This window comes from Ammodytes marinus (assembly GCF_949987685.1).
Source record: "Ammodytes marinus genome assembly, chromosome: 16".
Classification (NCBI taxonomy): domain Eukaryota; kingdom Metazoa; phylum Chordata; class Actinopteri; order Uranoscopiformes; family Ammodytidae; genus Ammodytes; species Ammodytes marinus.
The window spans coordinates 10,776,637-10,796,627 of NC_137220.1; the positions used below are offsets into that span (position 1 = coordinate 10,776,637).

General features: G+C 40.6%; 1 protein-coding gene across 5 annotated transcripts; it reads right to left on the reverse strand.

Annotated features, from left to right (window-relative positions):
- Nucleotides 1-1,838: 1,838 nt before the first annotated feature.
- Nucleotides 1,839-19,459, reverse strand: atp6v0a1a (ATPase H+ transporting V0 subunit a1a). Of its 5 annotated transcripts, none has more exons than XM_080044717.1 (22): nucleotides 19,380-19,459; nucleotides 18,107-18,279; nucleotides 17,435-17,513; nucleotides 17,088-17,185; nucleotides 16,800-16,943; nucleotides 16,032-16,114; nucleotides 15,428-15,554; nucleotides 15,205-15,287; nucleotides 14,577-14,670; nucleotides 12,634-12,846; nucleotides 11,197-11,347; nucleotides 10,794-10,933; nucleotides 10,194-10,360; nucleotides 10,010-10,100; nucleotides 9,733-9,851; nucleotides 9,388-9,604; nucleotides 9,164-9,271; nucleotides 8,789-8,899; nucleotides 7,657-7,701; nucleotides 7,035-7,152; nucleotides 6,700-6,871; nucleotides 1,839-3,073 (listed from the first exon to the last, which is right to left on the reverse strand). In XM_080044717.1, exons 2-22 carry the CDS (start codon nucleotides 18,221-18,223, stop codon nucleotides 2,980-2,982), a joined length of 2,571 nt encoding a protein of 856 aa, XP_079900843.1. In that variant the 5' UTR covers nucleotides 18,224-18,279; nucleotides 19,380-19,459; the 3' UTR covers nucleotides 1,839-2,979. The 5 variants fall into 5 exon arrangements, with proteins under 5 accessions (XP_079900843.1, XP_079900844.1, XP_079900845.1 ...); XM_080044718.1 differs by having other exon boundaries at nucleotides 1,840-3,073; nucleotides 16,815-16,943; XM_080044719.1 differs by having other exon boundaries at nucleotides 1,840-3,073; nucleotides 7,657-7,674.
- Nucleotides 19,460-19,991: the final 532 nt, after the last annotated feature.

Below are 19,991 nucleotides of genomic sequence, written 5' to 3' on the forward strand. Positions count from 1 at the left end.
AGACTTCAATAAATCAAAATCTATTTTCACGGATAGCAAATTCAATTTCAATAGGCTACTTAATTGTTTTCCTCCGGTTCAAAGCCTGTGCTTGTAAACTGATCTTGTTTAGTCTGTGTCTAACATTTAGCAATATTGAATAAAAGACACAACATTCTTATGATTCCTTCCGTAACAACAGTAAAGTGCCTGTCGATTTGCGCCGCTTCTCTTAAAGTTTTTATCATTTGTTTGTCTGGAACAGGCCATGGAAATGTGTGTGGGTTGAAAACACAAGAAGAAGAATAGAGAACATCAATATTATTCAACAGCTTCAGAGTACTTTCTCATCCCATAATAAATGTTTGTGTCGCGCCAGCAAGAATGCAGCAAAACATACTGTATATTGTGTTCTTCAGGATACAGTGACTATGCTTATTCCCAGTGTCATCCAAACATAATTCAAATTTACTTACAATAATGTATGACTTTTTTTTGGCTGCATTTTTGTACAGGCAAAAAAGTATTACCGTCATTTTAAGCGGGATCAGTAGTTGCCATTGGTTTAGGCTGTTTCTAACTTGGCAATACAACGTCCAAACCAAACCATTTTACAATGCCTGGATCAAGAGGACACCAAGGCCTGCAGCACTAGAACAGCTGCAAAAGCATCTCTGTTGTTATCCCAGAGAAGAATGTACTTCAACCTTACCAGAAACACAACATTCCTGGAGACGCTTTTCTGCCAAACTAAAGTGCACTTACTATTTACCTAGATAAAAGAGTGCAATAATAAGCTAAGGCTCATTGGGGGCTCGTGCTTTGAAACGGCGGAGTAAAAGTCCCTGGAAGTGTAAACACGGCAGGATATCTGGGGCTCTTATGCAAGCTCGCTCTCACCCCCGTTTCTACATGTCACACAGGGAAATATCAAATTAAATGAGCTTCCCCTCCAAAAATGTAAGATAAATAAAGAGCTCTATTATTACTTAGGGCTGTTGTGGCTAATAGCAGCCATCCCCCACCTCGAAAACATACTCAGGATAAAGAACATGGTGTCCTCATTTCTGATTGGATGAGGTATTTCATAGGTTTAGGCCTCCCAAGGAGCCAGGATGAGGCACTGTTTAGGACTTCACATCGGCACAGTGAAACTACTCTACTACTACTTTACTCCCAGTTACTTTGCAAATTCAGAATAATAACACAAAATAAATAGGGGAAATCCACTGTTTTAAAGGAATTCAAAGCTTTAACACTAAAGCGATAAAAAACCCAGTGCATCATAATCCAATTATTATTATATTACAATGGAATTTTCTGCATAATGAGCATATTTACTTTTGTTACTTGAAATATTTTACAGTACAACACCTTTGAATGTGAAACTTTGAAACAAAGTATTTCTACACTGGGGAATTGCAACATCTACCTAAGTACTTAACATTTGAGTATGTCTATCACCACTATAATTATGGAAAAAGGTAATATTGTGTAAAGTTGGATAGTTCCTGTAGCTTTTGACAGGACTTATAGAAAGTCAAACAAACCCTTTTAAAATGGCCGCAGACACAAGTGGATACTTCTGTTTTGGACTCATTATAACATAATTGCCTGTAGACGGCTAGACTGAGTGAAACCCTGTCAATTGCACAATGACAATTGACATGTTAAAAGAAAAGGCCCATTATTCACCAAACACACAACTGCACATTTATTTTCTTGGAGTTTGCCAAATAAATGCTCGTTTCCTTTTACAATAATTAAGATAATTAATCTGTCAGACAACTGCAGGTGCTTTTATGCCAACTTCTAATACAGAGGGGGAAAAACACAACACTCATTTTAAATGGACCAATGCAACTGCACAGCCAGTTCAATAGCACCACCAAGAGGAGAGATTACACACTCAGACCCTACTCTGCTGGACTTTGAGGCTTTAAGTTACATTAACTTAATAATGTTCATAATATTGAGGTAGGTGGTTATTCTACTGAACTACAAAGTACTTATACTGTACTTATGTACTATGGTTATGAATACTTCTTACACCACTGCTGCAGATTAAGATGAGAACATAAAGAGAGAAACAGAGAGAAAATCCAGCTCTTTCTACTTTATTGACAAAGCGATGCAGAATTAATGTGGGTTCTAAATGATTTGTGAGGCATTAAACATGCCTTTGAATACATCTGCTGTATACTCAAAAGTAAGCATCAACATTTTGTACTTCTACAAGTGAATCTCTGGCTGGAGGGAACTGATAAGTTAACATAGGGAAATGTTAGAGCACAACGCTTTATTAAGGATGGTGAATAACATCCTATGTGCAAGCTAAATTGTATTCCCTTTGGACCTTTATAGCTCAGAGTGTGAGGTCAGAATGTAGTGGAATAGAAATGCTGCATGTGTAATGTGTGTACGTCGTTTTAAATCAAACATAATTGATGCTCAGTAGTACACAAGCAGTTCTTTGTTGATGTAGAATGATGCTTATACAGAAAGACAGGTGAAACCAGGATACAACAATGTGGAGAAGAAGTAGGAAACAGTCCCATCAACATAATCAGTCCAGACATGTGCACATTATTTCTGATTGGTAGTGCAACACTGCCACATAGAAAAAAAATGCCGTCTTTACGAAGGACACATTTTTGCATAAATAATATTCAAACTAAATAAAACAAAGGTAAAACACAATGACTTCACTAAGACAAGACACATAAACAGGTGACAGACGTTGTCATGTACATTTTCTTAGGAATGAATGACTGAATAGTAATTTCTGAGTAGATGTTCTGGATGTAGATACTGATTCTAAAAAGTGACGAGAAGTTTAAAACTAATGGCAGTTTGACAGCAAGTCATGTGGAGGTTGCAAATGTGGTAACACCTCAGTGAATTGGAAACTGCGTCACACAGACAAAAATCACTATTCAACACCACACAGACATAAGTGAATATTAATAGAAGAAGAGCGGGGTGGGGGAGCGTCAGATCTCATTCCTCCAACCCTCCGTCCAGAATGCTTTCAAAGGTGAAGGGGAGGAACTTGAAGCCCTGGCCTGAGTAAAACTTGTTTTGGAACTCCACCCTGCAAAGAAAACAAAGACCCAATCAAAAAAACAAAGACCAGGGGCCTATTGCATAAAACTAGGATAAGGGATTAACCTAGGATTTTTCGGTTATCCTGGCTTGCGTTAGCCATGATCTGGTTGCATAAAAGCGGAGGGACATAAGTTACCCTGGAGATTTATCCTTTACGTTTAGCCTGGTCCCGACCAGGCTAAACGTAAAGGATAAACTTATTCTGTTGCCTGACTGGCTCAGTCAGCTGTCACTCCGATCTGAAGGTGTTAAACAGTTATTCCATGATCTTCTGTGTAATGCTTAAGTTTCAATAACCTGTTATAAAGTACCACATAAAAGACTGCATTGTCATTTAGTTAAATAGTTCTTCTTTTTTATTATTTAACCTGAACCATTTATAATTAACTTAATTATAATTACATTAAGATGAAATTATATAAATTATAATAATTTATGTGATAGTCTGTTCATATTGCGGGCTATATTTATACAATTGATTATCGATGGTAGATGACGCTGCAAATGTGGGTCAAATAAATTCACTTTGTACTCATCACTATATCGAGGTGTATCTAAAACAAAATTAAATATCAATGAAAGTTTTTTTTGTAATTTAATTCAAAAAGTGAAATTTAAATATGTTCTAGATTCATTACACATTAAGTGAAATTAATCTAGAATAAACATACTTTTCAGAAGGTCGACATTTCTGATTGGTTGTATGCAATATTCTAATATTTTGAGATACTGGATTTTTTTATACCATGATCAATCAATCATCCAAAAAGAAGGCCTGACATATTTCACTTTGTGTAATGAAAGTTTAACTTTTTTAATGGACTTTCCTTGATATTCTATTTTTTAAATGCACCTGCAGACTGCTCACTGTCAACTATTTTATCATAAAACAATGCAGGGACATCAAGATTAGTTGGCAGAGAATACATCTCCTGTATGAAATGAACTGCCCCCTCACTTACGGTTTAAACTAGCAAGGCATTGTGGGAAAATGGGCCGTCTTTTCCATTTTTCCATCAGTAAATCTGTATTCGATCTTTGGGTCTACTTCTGAAAGCTGTGGGCTGGCACTTAACAGAATTACTTACACCTGGCTTGACAAAGCAGCCCCTTTACATCCTGGATTGGCATTTATGCAACTGACTAATCCAAAGTGCCCAGGCTAGACTTTGTCAAGGCTGGCTTTATCAATCATCCTGGATGTCTTTATTCCACTTTTATGCAATAGGCCCCAGGAAGCCCTTGCACAATAACAAAAAGGGTGATGGCTAGGGTGCCCAGAAGGGGCAAAAAGTGGGAAAAGGTTTTAGGGCCCAGCCACTCCTTGGGGCCCATGGTGTAAATATTTTACTGTAACTTATAAGACATTTTTTTTAATTTTTTTTACTTGACTAAAAAATATCCAATTTTATCTTGAAAACCTAATAATGGCCCCCCCTTTGTAACCTTTTATCAAAAGGTCAACCAAACAAGTGTTTTATCAATATGTATGATTTATCAATGATAAAGCTAACGTGACTTCTCAGCAATGCTAGGAGCTGGACATAAGTTGGCTTCTGCCCGATAAGAAAAGAGTAGAAAATTAAAGACTTTGGAAGGGCTTTATACCCCAGAAAACAATGTTTTAACAAATTATTTTGGTCAGCCAAATCTACCATCAGCCAATAGGAGAGGTGAATTACTGTATAGCTTCTGCTAATGTTATTACAGCAGATATCAGAGGGCCCAGGCATTTGTGTGTGTGTGTATGTGTACGTGTACGTGTACGTGTACGTGTACGTGTGCGTGTGTGTGTGTGTGTGTGTGTGTGTGTGTGTGTGTGTGTGTGTGTGTGTGTGTGTGTGTGTGTGTGTGTGTGTGTGTGTGTGTGTCTGGTGATGGCTGTCAGGTTTGGTAACGCTGAGCATAGCAGTGGTGGCTGGTGGTGACCCCTGCTCTTCATTCCACAGTCTGCACCCACCTGCACCCCGCTCCAGTCTACGCCCCTGCCTCCTGGACCCCGTCCTGGGGTCAGACACCTAAGCCGTTTCCCTTCTGGTAAGTGATCAGGCTCTATTTTTAAAAAGGCAAATGCTGAATGGTGTTGGTTGGATGAACTTTAAACTGAGAAGCCACGCATACCTGCCGCGCCATAGTCTGGTGTTAGGGGGAGTAGGAATCGAAGTAGGAGACGAAGAGGAGTTATTGGCGTTTCAAAAATATTACTGCAAAAGTAGAAGCATGATGTCTTGATAGAATCATTGGAAAAATTAAATATTATGTTTCACATTAGCTTCCCTGCACCCCGATTGTCCTTAAATGCCATTCGGTGAAAGATGAGTCACCCAGCATTCCTGTGCGAAGGATAATTATAGAGAAGGATGGGCACGCAGCACAGGCACGCTCTGTATATGCGGCAGTGAATTATAAGAACCAGGATGACATTAAGCAAAGCCAGACAAAGACATTAATGAGGGGACAACAAAGGAATCGTCCCGGTCATAGCAACTGCTCTGCACATCACGCACTCTGCAAAAATGGAAAGCACACCGACTATAGCCAGACATGTCCCAGGCCACATGCCAGGAAAGAAGGCCACACGTTTGCTATCACTAATTGGGACACACAATTGTTGATGGGCAGACGGACCATGGCACTGGAAATGTTTGTTATTTAACATCAATTCTTGTAAATTCTCAACTTTCTAACTGTACAAAGTTAATAAGGATAACCTGCTGTATGGATCCCTCTCACTCTGGTGTTTAGATAAGCAATACCCAGCAGCTATACTTTACGATCTTAATATACATCAGTGTAGTTAATAATAGTAATAACAATAATGGATAGGATTTATATAGCGCTTTATTCCCTAAGGACTCAAAGCGCTTTACAGGGTTGCAGGTTCCATTCATTCACACACAGTCATACTTTAGTAGTAGTTAAATGCACTGATAATGTCTGACATAATGTATACAAACTAAATCCTCTCCCTGATAATATTTCTGAATTACAATTTGGATCTGTTCACTGTGCCCAGTTTTATTTTGTTACTTTTCATATATAATGTGTTGTTTTCTTCATTGGATATATATTAAAACAGAATCCTTTGAACCATTAATTTTCGCTTTTTGCTCCATAAGTTGAGAGAAATAGGTTGAAATGGTCAACTATTGTTTAAATGCATACGGCTCAGAAATAAAAATAGCCTGCAGATGGAGCTCTGGGTCTGTGGTTCACGGTGCTTAACGGCATTTTGAGTTAGGCCCTCCTCTTTTCAAAATGGCATATCCAGTGCTCTTTATCATTTTTTTCAGTTTTTAATGCTCGTTCTGTATAAAAGTCCTGAAAACTTGATGAGATGCTCAAAAAGGTACATGCTATTATCAGAACACAAGTTGAATGTTTCGTGTCATAAAGGTAGAATGGAGGGAAGATTAAAACATGAACCATGCAGTTTATCAGCCAGACCCTCAAACATTGTCAGTCAACACTTTCAAATCACCTAGTCATAAAACATAACTGATTAAAAACTGAAGATAATGGGCTCCACAGATTAAGCATGTGAAAGTGAGATCAAAGTCAATACCAAAAGAGGAAAAAAAAAAATCATACAAAAACAAATATTCAACATACCAGTGCAGTCGCAGTGCATGCAGAAAGGCTGACAGGCCTTCCATAATAAGAAGAATGGCGACTGTGAGAACAGCGAAGAAGAAAAACACTATGGTCAGGAGGAACAAGCCCGCGATGCTTCTGCTAGACAGGCCGATGCGCATCACCATCGTCCACAGCACCTCCGACAACTCTGTGCATGGGACAAAGAAAGCACACACATGTTAGTGCTGTGATGAACTTGAATGAATGAATTACATTTGACTGCATCCATTTCTATGTATGTATATTACTGTGGTCATTTGTTTTCATTCAAACCTTGATGATACAGGTAGGCACCGGAGAGTGTGACTTACGTGCATGGGCAAGACTGAGGGCCCAAAGCCTCAGGTAGGAAGCAGTGTTGGAGATACAGCCCAGGCAGTACTCTATGGTGTGGATTGCCTGATGCACTGCCACATCCCCAAAGTTAAACTGTGGGACATAGACAAGAACATCAGAACACTTCTAGAATCACTAGAAAACAACACCTCTACCACAGGTCCAGAAAAGTGAGTCTGGTTCATTGTGTCTGTATTATCAATTAGATCATTGATAGGAAAGCATTTTGCCACCGTAGAAATGCCCCCCAAACTTGAAAAGGATTCTTCGTCTTAGGACCCTGTAAACCCAAAGTATCAGCAACCCTGCTGATGCCTCATGCACATCACCGAAAGGCACCCGTTGCTTGAGGAATCCCTGCAACCCATGTTTCAAAGAAATTGACTCCTGGACCACTATGACCAAAGACCAACAAACAAACCGACCAAGCACCGACAAACAGACTGAACAACACTTACACGTGTACACACACACACACACACACACAGCTAAAAGCAGCAGGCAATGGTGGACCACATACATAGACAACAAAGCAAGGGGCTGGGAAGAGACGGAATTGCTAGACATGCACTTTGACAGCGTGAGCTCCTGTCCTACCTCTTCCTCCACGTTGGCCTTGACAGCATATGACAAAAGGCAACTCTTGGTTATTGACAAACAAACAATAAAACACGAGACAGGTCGACAGACAGACGAGACATCAGTAAAATAGGAGAGATGTTAGTTCTTCACTTTAAAAAAAAAGAAGAAAAGGGGGTGAAACAAACATTACAGGAAGACAACACTGTTTCCTGGTCGTGTGAACTTGCATTCACACCAAAAGCGACATGAGAGACACTGGCAGCCATTCATTTTCAATGTAATGAATGTACGCTTGTGAACAAGGGCGATGAGCAGCCTGTTTGCAGTAATCCGAACGCCCACAGCTTCAGTTTGAACGTGAGCAGAGCTGAACTTTATGCAAATGAAGGGCAGCAACACAGAAGCAGCAGTCAATTGCAGAAAGAAAGAAAATTCAAAAGAGCGATATAATAAATCCTAACTTTATTTATTGAAAGACATATGGAATATGCCTATGCTCATTTTTCGCACTATAGTAATATGCAGTGGAAACGTGACAAACTGTGTATTTTATTATCCTGGGTTCTGCATAGCTCCACTACAAACCTGACAGACTATTCACAAACCGGAGTGATGTCTGCAGCGCTGCTTGTACCTTCCGCTCCCTGCCAGCGACTGCTAGAGAGGCTGGCAGCGCCATAGGAGCGACCTGAGAGCCCCACAGGCGTATTTGACGCTTTTGGTGTGAACGCTGGGTTAAAACATACTATGTGACTGGTCTGATTTTCACAAGAAGTTAAGCCTGGATATCTCTTTAAATTCACGGGCAACTGTACACACAACTGGCTGGGGGAAATAAGAAAAACAGAAGCAAAGGAGGTAAATAACATTTCTGAATTGAATCTCTGAATAGTGAGTGTTCACCATAATCTATAAGGGTGTGGAGCATCTTAAAAGCTTTTCGCCAAACCGGACCGTCATCCATAATTGATGCTTTTTGTTTTTCATTGCCACAGTGGAAGCGGAAACATGAGGTATCGGTTTTTCTTTTCCGACTGTGTCTGAGTGATGAATTATTCAAAGAGGCGAGTAGATCCTATAACCTCCACACCAATCTGCTGGCTGCCTTTACCCTGCATTTAGAACAAGATGGACATGTCTCTTTTACCTCAGGCTCCTCATCAGAGTGCGTTGAGAGCTGGTCATGCTGGATGATTCCAGCCTCATCCTCGTCCGTGGGCCCATTGCTCACCCTGATGCCTCCAAAGCTCTGTGTACCCTGTCATGGAAGATGGGGGGGGGGGGGAGAAGGAAAAAATAAATAAAAAAGGAATACGTAATTTATTTTTAGAATTGGGATGTGTTTTTCATGTAATGTAAATTTAATTTAAAGGGACAATGTACAAAAGAAACATTAACCTTGTTTAGAACAAGGAGAGATGCATTGTACCAGGTTTTAGCATATTAGCTATTTTCCACCTGTAGTCCCTGGGCAGGTAAGAACATAATGTGTAAATAACTTATCCAGTGCGCTTCATCTTACCAGGTGTTTCTGAAACAAATACTGTTTCCGCATAACAAGAGTTTTCACTATCAACATCACGGGAACACAAGCCAAGGCGATCACCACCAAGAATGATTGTAAGGCCATCTAACGTATTCAGGGGAGGGGGGGGGAGAAAAAGAAAAAAATATCAGCGGTCTATTCACTGTAAAAGAACAAACAGAACAAATATAATGTACGCAAGTAAAAGAAGTGTTTCTGACCTGTCCTCTGTAGAGAGGTTTGTTACTGGGGTCGTTGTAGTTGAAGAGGAACATGTTAATAAAGGCGATGAGGAGACTGGGAGCGTCCTTGGAGACACTAGCGTCGAACGAGAGCCACTTATAGAAGATCAGAATGACCAGGTAGCCAAAGAGACTGGCCATGAACACGATCTCTGGGATGAATCCAAAGTAGATGTTCAGGGGCTTCTTGAAGTACCTGCCCAGAACCACAAAACAATTTATTTTATTTTTTTTTTCACGTCAGCGGTTATTCACAAATTCAAAAGAGAAATGAAATACTATCGGAAAATTTGACTAGAAATGGGTGGTGTGGGGGAATCTCACAGGTGGTTGAAAAGACTCATAGTGACTCCAAACAGCATGTGGATGACTCCCAGGATAACAGACATCTTCATCTTGAACGAGTTCAGGAATGTCAGCTTGTTGGAGGCAATGTTCCATATCTGAGAGACAAACATTATTTTAGCACTAGCAATAACCCATTGTTGAAGTATTTTCAATTGCCAAGCATGAACCGAAAGCATGCAATGAGCAACAACAACTAAGCTAGTTTGTGTTTAGCAGAATAAAGAGAATATAGATCAAAAAGAGAAATATTGACCGGATCAATGCCAATGGGGTATGGCCCTGTGAACACGCCCTCTACCATTGGGTCCAGCTGCAAAACTTTATTGCCTTGCAGTGTTTCAAACCTGAAGAGGATGAGAACATGGATCAGTGTTGTGACTCACAGTTGTGTCACTGGGTAAAAGCTACAGTCACAGACTACTAACTGGACTACTTACGTCCAGTTGCCTCCTTTTCGAGCGTCGAACATTGGCCTGACACTCCAGCCAGAGCCAAACAAGTTGAGGGACTTGGAGAAGCAGTCGTTGTAAATGATCCCAGTGTAGATGGAGAAGATTCCCATCAGAAGAATGATGTAGCGCCCCGCAAACACCATGCTGAACATCTGCCCACAAAACCATCAAGGGGAGATTTTAGTTTGAAGTTGTATTCAAAGAAGTTTGTTAAAGTGTCTCTAAAGCCAAATCCTCAAAACCTTTCTAACTATGTCATTAGGGGAGTTAGTTGCATGATGATGAAGCATCTGAAAAGCATATATTGAAGGCATAGTTATCAATCCAAATTAAAAGATATTGTCATTGAAGTTTTATTTCTGAACATATAAACATTTCATAACATTTCTTTTCAGTCAGATGTATGCAAAAAGCTTATTGAGACACCCAACTTTGATATCATATATTGATTTTTACTATTTTAAACAAAATAAACAGAAATCCACAGAAGCACCATGCCCTGTACAGCTCCAGGGCTTGGTGTACAATCAGTATGATGGTGTGGAAGGACTGGCTGATGTGATGGCCATGATGGGGGGTCCATACCTCATTATCGTTCTTCTGGGCCATCAGCCTGCTCTCTCTCAACACCAGGTAGAGGGCAGCACAGGTCATAAGCGTGCCGTGGCCCAGGTCACCAAACATGACCGCGAATAGGAAGGGGAAGGTGATGATGGTGTATGGAGCTGGAGACAGGCAGGCAAGGCAGGCAGACAGGCATCACATGATTGGAAGGAGGGGGGGTGTAAGGTAAAATAAAATATGAGTGAAACATGTCACAATAACACAACATGTCCCAACAAGGTGCAATATAATGGGTGATGAGGCACAGCAGTGTCTGTAGTTACAATACAATAACAGGCGGCTGGGTAAACAAAAAGTCCAATTGCCCTTAAAAGAACCAAGGCAACAGTGGTGACAGAGAAAAGGTGTGACACATGCTGCTTACCTGGGTTAATTTCCCGGTAGCTGCCAATCCCATAGGCGTCCACGATGTTTTGGAAACCAGAGGTGAACTTGTTTGTCTTGTTGAAAGTGGGCGGGGTTTGCTTGGTCTGCATCCTATTGAGGATGGAAGGCACAGAGGAGCCGCTCTTCTCCTAAACGACAGAACACAACAAGATGAAGATGCTGATTAGTTTGCTTTCACAGAGCTGAACCACACTGGATCATTTCAGAAATGGACTACAAATCATTCTCTATTGCGCTGGCAAACAGAGGCCATTCAAGAGTGTGGAAACAATACCACCACCATGACAGATAATGTATTAATTAACATTTTAGATATTTGAAGAAACCTAGAATGAGCTTGTGTGTCGAAAATGCACAAAGCTAACTGTACACAAATGAGAGGAATAATGATGCTTTCTCAAAGCACATCACTGTCTGTGTTCTGTTATCTGACACCGCTGTTTTCCTTTCAAATCTGATTTAGATAAACTAATAAAAGATTATGAAATGTATTTAACCAGGCCTGGTTTACACAGCCTGCCAAAACAACTTTGTGGAACAGTGGAAGAAGTACAGATAAGATCCAGATACAGTACACTTTGGCCTCATGTTTCAAGACGAGGTGAATAAAGGCAGCTGGGAGATAAACTGATTGTAGAGTCAGTGCCGTGCATGAAACGAATATTGGATCGGCCCCATCGCTAATGCTGTATATCTTCAGGGACATAATTCCCTTCTTTTTTTTTAATCTAAAAATGTATACAGTTTAATTAATTTGCTATACAAAAACTGATTCCCACATTAGAAACTTAGAATGACCAACACAGTTGGTCATGCATGACTGACAAATATGTAATTGCTTGGCAGAGAAAATTACAAGTGCAGCATTTGGCTTTGATCGCTGCTGTGTAAGCAGCTGGCTAGCTTAACATGTCAACTGTTCAATAGCCTCACTCACCATCTCCCTTGTCCACCACCTCCGGCTGTCTGCAACTGGTCACCATGTTGGGAATGTGTTGCAGACAGAATCCTTTTGGTTTAGCTAAAACGTTTTTTTAATTTTTTTTGGGAACTTTGTATTCTTCTTGTTTTTAAACAAGAAGAATACAACCTAACCCTAACCCTCAAGCTCCTGCTGGATTGGCGACGACAAAATAAACCTTAAGTAATGATACATTTACGGATATTTGAGTACACACAGAAGCTGGAGTATACTGCCAGCTGAACACCCTGCTTACATTGACTTAGTTTACATTGGTTGGTTTGTAAAACCGGTTCTGCTACATTCAACATATGACCATGTCATCTTTAACCAGAGTCTACTTTCTAAGAACAAACGGGGGAGGCTTTGTGTGTCTATGATAATCTGAACTAAACCTTCCAAATGGTTGAGATTGTCCTAAACATAGTGTGTGCCTTGTGCTCAGTTACTCACCGTCCCCCTGCGCAGGGCAAACTGGATGGAGTCCAGGTCGGAGACGGGACACCACACCTCAGCGATCAGACACTTCTGAGTGACGTCAATGTTGCAGAGGTTGAGGGTGTGGTAGATGGCCTTCATCTTCCTAACTTTGATGAACCACACTCGGACCGTCTTGGCTGCAGCCTGCAAGACCCTCTGCCTGTGATCCTCCGTCTGATTCAGCACCTTTGGGAGGCAGACAGAGAGTTCTTTTGGTTCATAATCATATTTTCTGTTTAATTCGAATTGTGTGGCATATTTTGTATAAATTTGTCTTATTGTGTTTGTGTGGATCTCACAGTTATTGCTGCCTATCTATGGGGTAATTACAAAATGTTTACAGCCCAGGAGCCAAAACCTTTTCCTGACATTATGGTTTACCCTGTGATTTTCTAAGAACTACACCAGTATCAGAGTAAGGGTAGGTCATTTGTCTGTTGAGAAATTGCTAAACCCTTGGTACAATTCACACTGTACAATTATGAACGAAAATGCTATTGAAGAAGGTTCTGAAGACAGTAGAAAGTTCTACTAACTAAGAATCATCAATGACATTTGCCATTTATAAAATGTATATAAATAAAGCAACAGCTATGCGAGTTGTAATGTCCACTACAATCAGAAAAGGCTTTATGAATAGGAAGTCTAAAAAGAGTGGCAGTGAATCATACATTCTTTGATATTCATAGAAAGGTTCTACAATGTACTGGTAGGAGGATTAGTGAGTTACAAAGCAACAGGCTGTTCAATCCATTTTGATTTCCCGAAAGAGATATAGGATATTCCGTTATGCCGCTATACAGTATGACTCACACTTAAAGCAGTGTCCCATGATCAGCAAATAGCAGGATATTTAAGCTCTGCGCTGTCTGGCACAGTCTTGGGCTGCTGTCGAAAGGCCTAATGGCCCACACACACAGCGGATTGCCGTCCAAATAGCTCAACACCGCTTCTCATCCATGCCCTTCTGTCATTCAGCTCTCATGCCCACGTAGCGACAAGCATACCACCGCATCCCCAAACACACACAAACAAAGATCCAACATTCCACACTGTATAAAAAGCTGTGAGGGGGGGTATCAGGACAACAGGGACACACATGTCAAATATCAAGTGTCTGACTCTAGCCTTTCTGCAGTGAGTACAAACAACTGTGATATGAGAGTGTGTGTGCGACATGATGTAAAACACCCATATGGGCGGGTGCATCATCGTATTTGCAAAGAAGAGGGGATTCCCGGGGACTCTACCTTGCTCTAGATAACTAGTCACTGGGGAGGGTTCAGTTCAGTTCACAACAGGTACAATAACAGGCAGGGGAAAGATTCTGCCCGCTGGAGGACATGTCACTGTCTGGGCCGGAGCTGAAGTCAAAGTTGAGGTGTTGAACAGAAGCTGCAAAAGGATTTATTGACCTAGGGCGGTTTCACTCCAAAAGTGGACCCAGTTGAAGAGGTGGTCTCTGTATGCTTCCAAACAAACAAACTCTGGTGCGGTTATTTTGTGGTGAGAATGTGATCCAAACTGGAGGAAGCACTGACTATTTTTCGACTAAACAAGCTCCCGTAGCCAGTGTGGTCTATTGAAGCTCATCCATCTATATCAATGGTGAGTGAAGCAAAGAGCTCAGTTTTCTATGGAGCGATCATTCGTGCATCCTAAATCAAATGAATTATAGAGAAAATATCTGGCTTAGAGAGTAGACAGGAAACTGAGAACTGTCTTTTGTCTTCATTCATGCCATATGAGATTTCCTCTATTGACACTTCCAGTTAGATTTCTGAAAAACCTCTTCCTGACCAGACAGAAACAAAAAGGAGCTGAGAGAACTTCCAACATATTCATAATTCCTGTGGAATTCCGAGTTAACGAGTCAACAATGCGTGGGAAATGTTTCGCCGTCACTGTGTATTTACCATTTGCAGGTCTTCAATACGTGCGTTCACCCCCGCTAGCATCTCTTTCCTCTCCTGGGGCGTTTCTGGACACGGGTACAGGGTCGCTCTGAATCTGAAGACGAAGAAGAAGAAGTGCAGATAAAGAGCTGCTGGCCGAGAACACTTATACAAACACTGTACAATTATTGGCCCTTAAGTTACGCTATTGGTAACCTTAAACGTTACCGCTTTATCAAAACGAATACCGCCACATTGTACGACAGTTCATTTCCACATGGGATAAGACTGTTAAACTGTATATGCAACACTCTAGTTTTGGAGCTTTACCTCTGCTGCCTGACTTAGGCCTTCACTACAGGACATACTGGCTGCATTTGTATGTCTTTATATTCCTTAACTAGTTTGCACTTTAGTTTTTAGCCTTTTAACTGGTCTCAGCTGTTCTGTTAATGTCTTAATTTAACTCTGTTTAAATGTATGTTTCTTAGCAATACATTTTAGTTGCGTGTTCACTGTTCAGATATGTATTTCTAATACATGATTTTTGCACCCTGGCCTTTGAGAAACATCATTTTGATTCAACACTATCGAGTGTTTCAATATGGATATGGTCGGCAATGACAAATAAAGTAAGCTTGAGCCTTACCCCTCACAGATCTTCTTGACTCTGTTCTTCAGCTGGTCTCCCTGAAAGAAGATGATGAAGACAGACTTGTGGACCTGGTCACCCTGTGGAGACATAATACAGTTTAGGACTCATCCACAGAAGCACCACGCCTTATTGAATGTATTGCAAGACTTTTTTGTTTGTCCCTTTTTCATTAAAGACTATTGAGCTTGGCCTTGGTTTATTAAACAGTGCTGCTGACCGTAGTGGGGTCCTCCAGAGGTTCTTCAATGTCCGTCTGCCTGAGGAAGACGTTTCCTCTGCAAACTCGCCACAACATCCTCTCAAATGTGGGAATGCGTTCCCGCCCAATGACTCCAGCCACAAATCTATAGGGAGACGGAAAAATTCTGTCACTGACTGTTGTTATCTGGGCTGGTATGGATAAAACTTGTGAAAAAAACAAAAGAAATGTCTTAACAAAAGTGATGAGCTAAGCCCTTTTATAAATACGGAAGCTAACAGTGCCATGACTCAATATACTGACTCAATGCCAAATGCTAAATCTACGTAAAATGTCATACATTGCACTTGTGTAATTTACTTCTGTAACCTTTATGTACTCAGTCAGTCTGCTCCACAATATAATAGGACAGATATGCAGTGCATTCTGTCTTTTCTTTGTGTCTTTCTTAAGGTTACAGTGATAGGAATGAATGAATAGATTCTGCTGTAGGTGACCTTTGCCTGACTTAAGCTTGGCAGCCTGAGCTGGTGTGTGGAGGGTGATTGGCTGGTTGTGACACTCTGCTTGCGAGACACAGATGGCCATAGTGCACGGAATGGGAAAAGCTTAAGAGACTCACCCCAGTCTGTGAGGAGCCCCTCTGTTTATCTCATTGGGGTCCACCAGGGTGGATGATTCCTCCAGTAAACTGGGATCCTCCATCTGCATTGAGAGCCAGTAAAAAGGTAGTCAATTAGCTACAACAAGCACATAATCATTACTGAAACTGCATTAGCATATCTTTGTTATTTGAGACACACTTCTCAGACATTGTTTTGACATGTTATGTATTGTTGAGATCTGGACAGGAGAAAGACAGTTAATGGTTGAACCGCTACATGTTTGGCTAAATGATTCACCTCAATTAAAGCTCATAACAACTTGTAAGAGATGTTTGAATGTTGTAAGTAGACCCAGTTTTGTTTATGAAAGCAGTGAAGCGGAATGGAAGCCGGGCAAAGGTGGGCAGGAAGGGCTCAGCTCCTCAGCAATACAGCAGTGGAATTACAGAATATGGAGTAATGGGAATAGCTAGTGTAAATGGCCATGTGAGCAGCTATAAAGCGTCACGAGTGAAACACCTTTTGCCAAATCAAGCTGCAATAGGCGTGTGTGTGTGTTTGTGTGTGTGTGTGTGTGTGTGTGTGTGAGTTACGAACAAAACACTAATTTTCATGCTCATTGACATCGTGAATATCTGACCAAATTTGACCTTCTGTTTTTAAATAAACCTATCAATACATATAATATAGTTAACTTGTTTTCTTAAACACTTCCCTATCAGTCCACCACAGTGTGTGAGTACAATTCAAAGACCTCAGCACATTGTTTTGCAAGGCCCTCGTACCACAGTTGAGCTGACCTCATCAAAAAACTGTTGTGTGCGACGCAGGATGTGCTTGAGCTCGGTCAGCTCCAGGAAGTTCTTCTTCAGGGCTTCTTGGTTGGTGTTTATCTCCTTCAGCTCGTTCTCAAGCTTCTCAAACGTGGCCTGTGACGAGACATAGTGTCAGCAGAGGGATGCAGTGGAGGATTAAACAGAATTTCCTTTTTTATTAGAGAGAGAGAGAGGGAGAGAGAGAGAGACAGACAGAGAAAGACAGAGAGAGAGAAGAGTGTGTGTGAGAGCATTCACCTCCAGGTCGATCATGTCCCGTGGGAAAGGGACTTCAGGGTTCTCTCCTGTGTCAACCATGGGGATTTTGGCCTTCTTAATTTCTTTCTCTACAAATCCTGCGAGACAGAAGTGACAAGGTAAAAAGAGGGGTTGAGGTGAACATGTAGGCACTGCCCCTCCTTGTTAGCATAGCGAGCGCTACGCTTAGGGCCCCACCTATGGCCATTTACAGGGTAGAAATGACATAAAGATGGTGTTGTTGTGTGTCAGAAGAGGGTGTGGCAGCAAAGTTAATTTCCACCACAGGGCTACCGTAAAAGGCAGGCAGCGGCAGCCCAGGCACCATATAACTAAAGCTCACTCACTCAGTTTGCGATCCATCTCCTCACATCGCCGCACTTCATTGACAAACTTTCGCTGGAACACATTCACGTCAGGATTTAGCTGCAAGAAAAAACAAAGGAACAACATTAGCCAGAAGATTAGCAAGAAACAAAATATAGACTGACGTGTTTAGAAAGACACTTCTTCAGTGACAAAAGTGCATGGATTCAAAACCACACACTTGCGTCAGCAACCTAAACTGCTTCGATTATAAATAATTGAATGATGTGCCTAAATCTTCCATAGCTATCAATTGCCCACATTCCTAATGTATTTTATAAAAGTCCAATCATTAAACTCGCTTTAAGTGTCGAAACCCTTCTTTTATTTTATTTACATTAAATACATTCCATATTTTGATACCGAGTAATACAGAACAATTTCCTCAAAATGCTGAAGATAACATTTTTGATGAACAGACCTACTCTGTTACAGCCCATCTGAGCACAAAGCTTCCCTCAGGGCTCGTGAGCAATGGCTTTTCTCATGCGTGGAATAAGGAGTCAGCTGTGAGCACATGATGAACACGATGCAGAAAGGCATGCACCGTGTCTACTCTCCACAGCAGCAGCAGGTACCAGTTTTTTTGGAAAGCAAGTTTCAGCTGGTGTGAAAAGCAGAATGTGTGGATGATAATAATAAAAACGACTTACATCACGAAACTGCACCATCCCGATCTCGCCCAGTTCACTGACACAACAGTAGGCGGCCTCTGACTGGAGGAAGAGCTGGGCCAGCGTCATCTCTTCACTTCTGAAGAGTTCCCCCATGTTGCTACTGGATACGAGCGCTCAGCACCCTTCAAATGGATCTGCACCTCTAGAGACTAGACATTTACGTTGCCCATTAGTTAACGAGATTTACAGTTTTTTAAAGGAGAAACACATTATGCAGTATATAGAGGCAACCTGTAGCAAGCTTTACATTCAACACTTTTCTCTGCATGGCACACTCGTGTCAAGATCTCTAATTAGGGAGGCCTATATCAGTCAAGTGTTAGTTTCACACATAGGCGAGAAAGCATGTGAGCAAAAAAGACAAGAGCAAAGTATGTCAGCTGCTGGCCCCCCCATGCTTATCTCATGATCCGTGCAGTTATGTGAAAAATACCTTTCTTCATTAAATGTGGCTGTAAAATTCATACTGAAGGTGAAGATTTTTTTCATCGGAATGTGTTGCAGCTAAAGCGGCACAACCTCCTACTGTAGAACGACCACACACGGCTAATCTGTGGATTACAAGGTAGCATGTGACCTGTGGCTCTAGTAAAGCCTCGAGACTCTCCACGCAAGGTGCAGACGAATCGATCCAACACAGAAAAAACAGCTTGGCATTTATCTCATAGATAGATAGATAGATAGATAGATAGATAGATAGATAGATAGATAGATAGATAGATAGATAGATAGATAGATAGATAGAATAAAGTGTCTTATCTATTCCAGCCTCACCTGTCAAACCTGCTGTCAGAGAGCTAATGGCTCCTACCAACAAAGCTAACGTCACTGTCACAGCATCTTGGAAATCGAACCCACAATAAACTAATATGTGGCAAAGCCTGTCCGTCATAACGTTAGCTGATTAGCTGGCGTTAATTAATTATTTAGAAAAACATCATCAGTTGAAGGGCGGAAGTGTAACAGTATTACGAAGATTCGCTTACGTAACTGGATTGAAGTTAATATTAACTTTTAGTCAAATCAGCGTGTTGTTTAGTTAATTTTAGATGATAGTTAACAGTTACATTGTAGTAATGTATACTTTGTTGGGCTAACAAGATAGCTAACGCTAACTAAGCGCACCTGTTGGTGAATATTTGACTTCATTTAGCGCAGTAATAACAACAACAACACTACAATTAACTAATTAATCTACAGTGTCAATTACATCACAATAAAGCAGCGGTTTTAGCATGTGGTTTCTTACTGTTTCGGAGGCTGTCTCTTCTCTTTCCGTGACGGTTTCCTCTTCGCTGTTTGTTGTGGACGCTCAGTGGTTTGAAGCGGACGACTCTTGTACTTCTTCTATTTCACATTTAAAGGTAGTATACGTTTGTAGCTGTTTGCACTAGCGCCTCCTGCTGGAAATATTGAATGTGCCATATCACCACTGCACAGTATCTTGTATCTTGTTCTTTGTACACCAAACTGTGCAGTGTTTTACTACTTTTTAATTATATCAATCACTACAGTATATTTGTTTATCTATTTTTTCACAGTTTTTTTCTTTATTTTACTATATTTTTTAAACTAATTTAATTTTTCCTTATCTTACTAAACATTTGTTTATTTATTCTTAATTATGTGTCACTCACTTGCCTATATTTGTTTACTTCAATCAATAATCGTATTGTAAATTTATTTGGTTATTTTTGAATTATTTGTTACAAACCTTCTATACATGTGTTTACTAAATTATCACTTATCTTACTACCCATTTGTTTGTTTGTTTAATTTTACTTTATCTTATGGTACATTTGTTTACCTTTTTAAATTGTTTGTTACTTATCTTACAATAAAGGTTTTTATTTAGTTTAAC

Bases quoted from the DNA above. Each gene is read 5' to 3' on its own strand.
- atp6v0a1a (XM_080044717.1), bottom strand. From the start codon at position 18,223: ATGGGGGAACTCTTCAGAAGTGAAGAGATGACGCTGGCCCAGCTCTTC. The intron at 16,944-17,087 runs GTGAATGCTCTC...GTCTCGTCACAG, and splicing joins GGGACATGATCGACCTGGAG to GCCACGTTTGAGAAGCTTGA. The intron at 9,605-9,732 runs GTGAGATTCCCC...GGTTCTGGGCAG, and splicing joins ATGAGTCTTTTCAACCACCT to GTACTTCAAGAAGCCCCTGA.